Raw genomic sequence first — 10,890 nt, 5'->3', positions numbered from 1 at the left:
TCAGAGTTTGTGTTCAGCTCCCCCTGCAGTCCCTGTCACTGTGTCACGCAGGGCACAGTAGTACACAGCCGAATCTGACGCTTGCACTGAGGCCTTCTCCAAGTGGAAGGATTTGGATTTTCCGTCGTAGGTGGCTTCAAAACCTTTGTGACTTCCCTTCTCCTTGTCCCTAAAGGCTTTCAGGAGCAGCTGTGGACCTTCTCCGGGATACTGGACATACCAGAAAAGAGTGGGGGACACTGCTGTTGAATAAGTACAGTTTATAGTCAGGGGCTCCCCTTCGAAGAGGGTCACTGGGCCTTCCATCTGCGTCACTGAGTCTCCGTGGGTTTGTCCTGGGAAAAAAGAAAAGAGACCTGTGTTACCTTGGGCATAAATCTCCTGGATAAATTTATACTTATATGTTTTGCTGACAGAACAGAAGAAAGAATCCAAATTTTAAGAGGCATTTTACTTACCAAGCATCAAGAGTACCACAGTCACGAAGCCTGGAGAAGAGTTCATCTCTAGAGTGTCACCTAGCTAATGTGCTTCATTCTTAGCAGGAAGAAGCATTGGAGAGACAGAGCAATGATCAGTGGAAGCCCACATTTCTCAGCAAAGGTGCTGTGTTAGGAAGCTGCACCCCCTGCTGGACGGGGACTGAAACGGGATGCATGGTGGCCAGAGTCCTCCCAGAGTCAGCAAGATGTCTTTGTCCCTGACTTTATGAGGCACATGGCAGTCTTCAGGTGGCACTTGGAAATCTGAACAGCAGCAATCCTGACCTCCCAGGTCTACTTTCTTCTTAGGACACTACCTGATGTGGAAGTTCTTTAACAGAACATCCCAGCGCGTTTCTGTAGCTGAGAGGATAACAGTCTCTAAAGCATTTAATACAGTACTTTATGTTTTCACATATCCACTGTGGGCCAGCCTATAATCCACTGACCCCCAGAAAAGGGTTGAGGTTGAATATATAGAAAGTTATAAGAAGTCAACTCATTACTGAGTGCTTCTGTGTTTTTCAGCATTGTAACCCAATATTTAGAATACCCACTGCCCTTTTTTAAGCACTCACTAAATAATCTTAAACAAAATTTATAAACAAATAGCTTTTAATTGAAATACAGTATTTCTTGGTCCTAAAATAATACGAATTGTAAGGAATACAATCTTCTTAATAAAAGCTTTCCAGTAGAAAAGTCATACTATTTTATAGTCAAATATTTTAGTCATCAAGTATTCCTCATTTTCAAAATCATTAAAAAGTAAAAAAAGTGTGAATTCTAGACAGAAGAAACATCATAAATTAAGTTGTCGAATTCCTATTGAATGATCTGAGATTCTTATCTCATTCTCTCACTGTTTTGTTGACTCTTATATGTATAAGGTGACTGTTATGTGAATTAGGCAACAATTATTAATCCTATACTATTAACAAGTTTTAGCCTCAAAGGTGCTTTCTATTAGAGTTTGCTGTCAAGCTTTAATCAAATAATTTTTCCTCACAAGGTAAGGAATCAGGATTATCAGGATAAGTTTTGGAGAGGCACACATCTTCTGCAGCCCTGTAAACGTTTATCTCCAGACACATAGATGGAAGTTTAGCTCAGGCTGTTTGCTGGGGCCACTCCACAGATTCACATCAAGCAGCTTCCCAGAGCAACATGGGAATGTTTTCCCAGATGCAGAGGGAAGTAAGAAACTCGGGCCTGGATAACTTTTGTGTTCACACATCCCTTTGCTTCTCCTCCACCTTGCAAATCACATTGTCAGAACCTGCCTTAAAACTATGCTGGAAGCAATTTGGGACAAGCAGCATGAAACTTCTATTTAAATATACAGGGAGAATTCCAGATAGGTGTGGATGGTGCTGGCTTGAAAATAAAGAGGAAGTCATTATCTATAACTCTTTAAAAAAAAAACAACTCAAACACATTTTAGCTGATTTTTGAGTCACATGTTTCCAAATTTCTTTAGCCAGTTCTTCTAGCTGAATCTAATGGCAAAACGGCAAATTCTTTACGGTGCTCTTGTAGTCATCAATAAACAATTTCTTTCTTTTTTTTAATGTTTATTTTTGACAGAGGGAGAGAGAGAGTGTGTGCGTGTGTGTGTGTGTGTGTGTGTGTGGGAGAGAGAAAGAGAGAAAGAGAGAGAGAGAGAGTGGGGGAGGGGCAGTGAGAGAGGGAGTTGGAGGATCTGGAGCGGGTTCTGTGCTTACAGCAGAGAGCCTGATGTGGGGCTCAACACACGAATCATGAGATCATGACCTGAGCCCAAGTCAGATGCTTCTGACTGAGCCACTCAGGTGCCCCTCAATGAACAATTTCAATACAGATTTTCAGGGATCAGGATGTTTTTGACGCATGATCTTTCTTACCTAGGGAGGTATTTTCTTAGAGTCAGGTTTTCCCTCTAACCCTACATCTGAGCTGCCACAGCCCTAGCCACTTCCTGTATGGGACAGCAACTCCCTGCCTTGGGCCCTACAGCAGAGGGATGTATCAACAAGAGCCCTGGGGTTTGGGTACCTCCCTCCAACACGCTTCTCACCGTAGACTCTGTCAGTGCAGAGAAATACACTGGGGAGTCCTCTAGCTATGACGCTGAGATGGCAAGATGGATGGATTTTCTCATCTTCTGGAAATTGAATGAGTAGCAACCTTCTGTGGCATTTTGTTCATTCTAAGAATCCTGAAGAATAAGGAAAATCATCTCCCCACTGCTGGGCTGCTTGTATCACAACAGACTATAACTTAGATCACTGGGGTCATATGTGCATTCCAGGATGACAGCCCCCTTGTCCTGCACTAACACTGCTGGTTGGGCCTGAGTTCCCTTCGGGACAATATTGGATCCTGAAGGAAAAAAACATGGAATCGGAGGTTTTAGAGCGATGTGGCACAAAGAAATCCTTTTGTATACCACTATGCCTCCCTCCCAAGGTCCCCACAAGACACTGCCTATCTCCCGTTTTTAGGTAACTGGGTAGGGACGTTTTCACAGGGGCCATCCCCACTTAAACACATGACCCTACCTTGAAGCTGTGACCACCTTCAGAAGGCTGGACAGAAGCATGTTTGAGATTTTCCACTCATGGTAAATGGTAAATGTCTACTTCAATTTCAGGGCTGGGCACTGTGAGGGGAGCCTGCCAGGTGAGGGAAGGATGGCTGGGTATGTGCTGCTGCCTCCCCAGAACAGGAAACAGGGGTTTCCTGGGGTAGCACGTTGTGTGGGTCACGTCACACTTCTCCCTGTACCAGCTGAGAGTCTCACTGCCCAAACATCCTTTCGCATTAAGCGACTCTTGGAAACAATTCCATCTGAAAAAGAACTTGTAAAATTTAACACTGAAATGAGGCTTGATGGTTTAACTGTGATACGTTCATTCATCGCGTCTGTGATGAAAGTGGGTGGATGGCACTCACTTAAAAATACTACCTGTGATGGATTATGAAAACAACATAAGATTAAGAATCATGTATGTTCACGCTATGTTTTATCACCTAACGTAGAAATAAATCACGTTATGATAAGAAGGCAAAGTGTTTAGACTAATCACTGTAGCTCTTTCAGTCTGCCTGTTATTATGTCAGTATTTCTCTTCTCTCTCAGTATCTGTTCATGTCTCCCTGTTGGGGCCAAAAGCAGAAAAATCTAGTCACTCTTTGCTGAAGAGTTTAGACTGAAGCCTTCAGACAATATATCCTGTCACTGAGGTCTCTTTTCTTCACTGTTTAGTTTGACAGCTCAGCTCTGTTCAGAAAGTGCAGAGGAAACCAGAGTTTGGTCATAAGGTTATCCAACCTTTGGATGTATATTTTTGATTACCCCAGTTGAACCACAGTCTGATAGTTTCTATGCTCAGTTCTGAAGATAATAAACCCTAGGTGACCCCATACACCTCAACAGGACTGCTGATCATTTGATATTTGATTGTAATACGCATTCTCTGGGTATGTACATTAAAAGTAAGGTTGTGGGTCTCCTGGCTGGCTCAGTCTATTGAACACTCGATCTTGATTTCAGCTCAGGTCAAGATCCCAGTTTCATGGCTTGAGCCCTGCTTCAGGCTTCCCATGGAACCTGCTTGAGATTCTCTGTCTCTCTCTGTCTCTCTCTCCTCCTGCAACTCCCCATAAAATTAAAGAAACAAAAAGGAAAGTTGTGTCCTAGGGATATTCCTCAACATCATGGCAAACAACAAAAATCTATTATTGTTGGTCTCCTGACACAGTAGCAAAGTCTTAACGTCCTTGTCTCAAAATCATTGTAGCCTCAGCTACATTGTTTGAAGCATCTCCAGAATTTGTACTGCAGTCGCCATGAAATATGATGGAACCACATAGAGTACCAACTATCCTGCTCTCTAAGTGATAGACTATAACTTTCTGAAAACACCTAACATTTTTCTACCAGCTGGCTGAGTAAATGTGAAATATTAACTTCTCCTATTTTTAAACTCTAACACATTTCTCAATAAAGGGAACCTCATGATTGTGCTTCTGACTTTCAGGAAGTGTCCATGTCCAGGATCAATCTTTTGGACACTCTCAGACAAGTTTCTGAATTAATAGATTTTAAATCTTATCTTAAACATTGAAAGAGACACCAGACTGGTCATGCAATTGCTACTCCAGACTCCCTTACAAAATCCAATCACATAGCAAGAACTTTAATTCAAGTGGCTGAACTAGTGAATATCTCTAGGGCCTATCAATTTACAAAAACTTATGTAATCAGTGTCAGTCAGTATGTCTTTAATGTCCTTCACAGCTTCCAAACACTATAAACACAATGAGGTGCCTTAACTTTCTAACTTTCCTTAACCCTCTCATGCATCCAATTAAAAGGGACAGCAAATACATGAATTACTGGATGTCTTCATGCTATTCAAAAACTTTTTTGAATGTCTCATAATACAAAAGACACTGCAGAAGCTAGGGGAAAATGAGGTCATGGTGCTGAACACACCTTTCTGACCAAGGTTCTTATGCAAGCACTTCTGCCTGAACATAAAGACAAATCCAGTAATTCCATTTTAGATGTTGCAAACGTGGCCTCAGTTTTTAAAGAATCACTGAAAGTGATGATTTGTTGCATCCATGAGAACAGGATATATCAAACCTAGGACAGCTGCCTGGTGGAGCCAAATGATCTGCACCAAACACTTGTAAAACTCTGCAGAGACCACGCATCACAGAAGGGACAATTGGTTGCAACATGAAACAAACACTGCTGCGGAAACTCTCTAGGACGATCAACATGGGGCTGTTCATGCCTGTCTTGGAACCAGCAAAATCCCATAAAATCTGGAAAGCTGAAATATGGTCTGGAATTCTGTCCCAAGGAAGCATTTGAGTATCTCCATAAGGAACTTACACAATTGCATTCCCTCCGGGAGCCATGAGTGTGTACTAGTTACAGCATTTCATTTATGACATGGATTGAGCACTCTCCTATCAGAAAATCACAGCAATCACAAAAAGAGAGCTAAATATCAAGTGGACTTTGTGTACTACCTGTGCCGTTTCTGTTAATTTCTCTATAGCAGAGCAAGTTTCTCTGGGACAGTTAGGTAAGGTTTGCCCTCACACAGAAAATTCACCTCTACTATCACCCCCACCCCCAATCTTCTCTTATAGTGGAACAACAAATGGAATGTTAAAAGTGAAATGGGGGGTGGAGAGTGCCTGGGTGGTTCAGTCAGTTAAGCATCTAACTCTTGATCTCCGCTCAGGTCATGATCTCACAGTCTGTGAGTTTGAGCCCCTTCCACCGCCCCCCCACCTTGGGCTCTGTGTGACAGCTCTGAGCCTGCTTGCGATTCTGTCTCTCCCTCTCTCTGCCGGCTTGCTTACCCTCTATCTCTCTCTCTCAAAATAAATACATAAACGTAAAAAAAAAACTGAGATGGGTTACTATAGCAGACACCCTGGAACTAGTGTGGCGTGGTACATGTTAGCCTTAGCCCTCAGGCCCTGCATCCTTCCCTCACGAAGTCCTGTGCTGTCTTTACATAAACTGCTCACTGCAGCCCATGTAGCTCAGATGTCCCAACCCACACATAGTCCAACCTTCACAAACAGAACTCGATCAATAAACCCTTCACACTCTTTCTTTCATCCCAGATTATAATCTGGCCTTTCATTTAATCAGCTCTGAACAAAATCCCAGAGAAAGACGTCCATGGAGACATGTGAAATGACCTTATGAGGTACTATTTATTACCAGTTCAACAGATAAAGTACATAAAATGGATCCTTGGTTACACGTTTACCATCTAGTATGACATCATGGATCCTTCATTGACAAGAATGCAAAATATTGCTCATATTAGGGATCTTAAACTGAGGTTCTTGAGAGAATCAGCAGAAGCAGACAGGTCACAGAGGTGAGTGCCGACCCAAGAAACTTGAAACAAACATATTACTGTATAAAGCAGACAACTCTATCCAAGACCATTAGAAGAGAATTCTCTTTGATGTTTGGCACCACTGATTCTCATGCTCTTCTTTCTATTCTTTTGTTTCTTTGTCCTTTTAGAAATATATTCCCACTTTAATGATAAACGTTAGAGTTTTTGAATTACATGACTTTGTTCTCTTAGTGGTAAAATAACTTGTCTGAGTAAAGCCTTTACCTGAAACAATACCCATCCTGATGCTATAATTCAGCTATGCAAAGCCATTGTTAGTGCAACAAAGATTTTAAAAAAATGTTGTGTATGTTACTTTGTGTCATCTCCTTGAAAAGCCAAACAATAAACATACCCCAATTAGTGCAAGTAAAGGGAATTTTAATCAATAAAATTTGTCTTAAATGTTAGAAAAATTTAGAATAGACTAGATACAACTAGACTTCTGTAAAGAACATGTCTCAACCTGACTAGATGAGTTGGTCCTACAGTCCACTAAACCACTCCATTTTGATTGCTATAGTGTTTCTTCTCTAGAAACATGAATCAAATCTTTAAGAGTCTAAACACTTGAAGTGATGACTATAACTCATCATTTTTATAAAATAACTTAAAAGTTAAAAAAATCAGGGATAAGAAACACTGAGATTGTGGAAGAGGCAGAGACCATACAGGTGCCTGTGGCATGAGCTTCTTCCCACTAAGATGCAGAGTTATCAAAAGATTATGTATTGTCAGCTCCCATTCATATGACATTCTTATAAGATAAAAATATAAAACAACAAACAGGTGTACAAAAATTTATGCATGGCAGAGAGTGTGATTAGAAAGTTATAGAACTGGGGTGCCTGGGTGGCTCAGTCAGTTAAGCTTCCGACTTTGGCTCAGGTCACGATCTCGCAGACCTTGGGTTGGAGCCCTGCCTCAGCTCTGTGCTGACAGCTCAGAACCTGGAGTCTCCTTTGGATTCTATGTTTCTCTCTCTCTCTCTCTCTCTCTCTCTCTCTCCCTCACCTGCTCTTTCTCTCTCTCTCTCAAAAATAAATAAACTTTTTAAAAAAATTTTAAAAAGTTACAGAACAAGGGATTTGGGTGAAGTGATGAACTCGTTCTGCATCATGATTGTATAGTGGTTAGATGAATCTATACTATGTATTAAATTTAATATTCACAGATATAACTGTATCCAAAAATAGCCCATTTTTCTATAGAATTTCTTTAATACAATTTTAAAACATTGAGAAAAGAAAATAAGTGATGTGACTTCTATTTTTATGACTGCACTCTGCCTAAGATGTATATTATTTTCTCAGCTTAGAAAAGAAAGCACCAGCCATGCCAACTGTGAGAGGCAAAATAATGGACAATAAATAAATAAATAAGGAAATAAATAAACATCAGGTGGAAAATGGAGGAGAAAAAAAAATAAACAAAAACTTTAAAGATGTGATTAAGCTAAGGATCCTCAGATGAGGAGATAATCTTGGATTATGTGGGCCTAAATACAGTCACATGTATAGTTTTAAGAGGAAGCAATGGGAGTTTTGAAGACAGGAAAAAGAGACATCAACGACACCATGGAAGCAGAGGTTAGAGTGAAGTGGTCATAGGCCAAAAATGCAGGCAGCAACCAAAGCTGTAAGAGACAAGGAATCATGTCTCCCTAGAGTGTCTGGAGGGGGTACAGCCTTGTTAACATCATGATATCATCCCAGTGAAATAAATTCAACTTCTGGCCTTCAGAACAATGGCAGAAAGAATTTCTGTGATAAAGCCTGTGATATACATCGTCCAGAGGCAGTGGTAACAAATCCACCATCCATAATGAAGTTTTAAAGCCTGAATGTATCTGGATCTAGGCTATGAACTGACTCTGCACTCTGACTAGCTTTTTGTTTTCTTCTGTTGAATACATTCTCGCCTAAGTATGAGAAAGCAGTTGAGCTAAGAGTAACTGCACCCTCTCTCTTCTAACTTGGTTTAAGAAGAAAGAAAACATTAAAATATAAACTGCCCTTCCCTCTGACTCCTTATCAGGCTTGGAGGAAATGGAACAATCAAGAGTCGCCTTCCTTCTACTGCACAGGAGCTAGTGTATAACCATATAATCAAATAATCCAAGCTGACTGAGGTGTTGGGCTACAATACTGACCTTTCTTATTCAGATATTTTAAACCTAATTTAACCTAATGACTTTCCCCACAACAACAAACCAGTTAGCTTATAACTGACCACCATAACTCAGCCAAGAGGGATCATTCTCACCATACTGAATCATCAATTGTATCCATCTTTAGGAAGAATATGAGATGTCTTGAAAATAGCCTGCTATTGAGCAGGGGTGGGAGAATTAGGAAAATAATTATTTATGCAAATTCTTTCCTTATATTGATTCTATTTTCAACACTAAAAGAATTCCCTTTTAAAAATTTTTTTTAATGTTTATTTATTTTTGATATAACACAAGGGGAGGAAGAGTAGAGAGATATGGAGACACAGAATCCGAAGCAGGCTCCAGGCTCTGAGCTGTCAGCACAGAGCCCAACTTGGGGCTCAAACCCACAGACCATGAGATCATGACCTGAGCTGAAGTTGGTCGCTCAACCAACAGAGCCACCCAGGCACCCCACTAAAAGAATTACTTTTGAAAAACGCTGCACAAGTAATGCTTAACTCAGTCAAAATATGAAGCTAAGATAGGGAAATTTGTAGCAAGCTATCTCTACAATAAATGTTAATCTAAATGCCTTCTGCAATCCACTAAGAATACTTAGGTGAGGTGCATGATGAATATATATAATAATTTTGCCCACATATCCCAGGAATAAAGATTCCAATCATAAGGAACAATAAAAATTAAATGTCTAGGAGTAAGTTTCTTTACCTTAAAACAATGGAGCTTTATTGAAAAACACATAGATAAACAGAAGGAAATACTATGTTCTTCAATAACCAAATACAGACTTTTAGGAGTTTATTTTTCACAAGTCAACTTATAAATTTAATTTACTCACAAGCTTAAATAAAAATTCTAAATATATAGCAGAATTCACCTTTTCCTTCTTCCATTAATAAACATCTATTGATGATCAACTATGTAAAAAAAGTTTGTGCTGTATAATTATGATTGAAAGATACAACTTTCCCTTCTAAATTATATGATTGTAGATGTGAAAAAATACTAACAAAGTTTTGAAAAGAGTCTTAATTCTCAGTTCAAATTCTTGACAAATCACTTCTGCTTTTAATTTTCCTCAAATATACATAACACACATACCATCACTGGGCTCTCAAGAAAATCCTAACTCACATTTTCTCAAGAAGAAAATATTCAGAACACACAGAAAGGACTGCCACATATTGCCAGAAAGACAGAAGAGGAAAAAAATTAAAAATATTACTGTGACTTGTGAAAATCTCTCACGGAGCTATTAAAAATCAGGTATTAGAGGAGAATGCTCAATTCAGGATATAACATTGAATGGAAAAAATCAGAATCCAAGTTACATTAGAATTTAAGAAGAGAGTAAATGAAACATTGATAATAAATTAGCTGGGTACACAATTATCAATTTCACACTTTGCTTTTTACATATTTTCTATATTTAGCACACAATGTTTTATAACAGAACAAAAGCAACATCTGCAGTACTGGAAAGATAAGAGTTGAAAGCTAATGCATGACAGGAATGTGACAATTTACCAAGAAGTTGTTTGTACGACAGGAGTCTGAATAGCAAATGTAAATCAGCTTTAAACCTGAATTGCAAAATAAAACCTTACTAACTCCCTTCAAAAATCCAATAAGCAGCAATGATTCAACGAAATGTTCTAACCCTGTCTGGGTCATCTCGATCCCAGTTGTCTTCAGTTATGCTTTAATGTCTAACACATTAGCTTCCACCTGCAGGCAAACAATAGCACAAACGATCTACTTGAAGTTCTGTGTCAAAGGACAGGGGCTGCCCAGTCACAGGTTTGGGTGCAGGCAGCAGGTGTCTGGGACGCAATGTGCACTTGCTGCACAGAAGTAGACAGCTGAGTCTGCAGGCTGGGCGGCTGCGATGTGCAGGGACAGATGCTTGGCCGTCTTATTCAGTAAAACAGTGAGTCTTTGGTCTTCTTTTTTGGCCACACTTGAACGAATGTCTATAATGAGCTGGGGACCTTTTCCAAGTTCTTGCTTATACCAAGGGAAGTAGTATGAGGCACTGTCTGAGTAACTACAGGTGATAACAGAGCTGTTTCCCTCCTGGACACTCAGGGTGGAAGGACTCTGCTCCACATTCTCTCCTCGGCTGAGCCCTGTGCAGAAAGAAAAGGTCAGAGAAAGGAGAGCAGTTCCCGCGTTATTATGCTTCAGAATTCCCCTTTTCTCCACTACCTGGAGGAAACCTGAGGAAAGCCAGTCTTGACTTCTCAAGACTATCCACTCATTACTCTGTTTCTCGTAAACACTCAACTCACAGTGCAGTGGCAGCCAC

The 10,890-nt window shown here is 40.1% G+C and overlaps 1 gene segment (V, D, J or C); it reads right to left on the bottom strand.

Annotated features, from left to right (window-relative positions):
- Positions 1-504, bottom strand: LOC106971373 (T cell receptor alpha variable 9-2-like). The segment is given in 2 exon segments: positions 1-335; positions 459-504. Coding segments are annotated over 2 exon segments (381 nt in total).
- Between the last annotated feature and the right edge of the window lie 10,386 nt (positions 505-10,890).

This window comes from Acinonyx jubatus, chromosome B3 (assembly GCF_027475565.1).
Source record: "Acinonyx jubatus isolate Ajub_Pintada_27869175 chromosome B3, VMU_Ajub_asm_v1.0, whole genome shotgun sequence".
Taxonomy (NCBI): domain Eukaryota; kingdom Metazoa; phylum Chordata; class Mammalia; order Carnivora; family Felidae; genus Acinonyx; species Acinonyx jubatus.
Note: the sequence above shows the minus strand (reverse complement) of the source record. Positions and strands in the feature narration are given on the sequence as shown.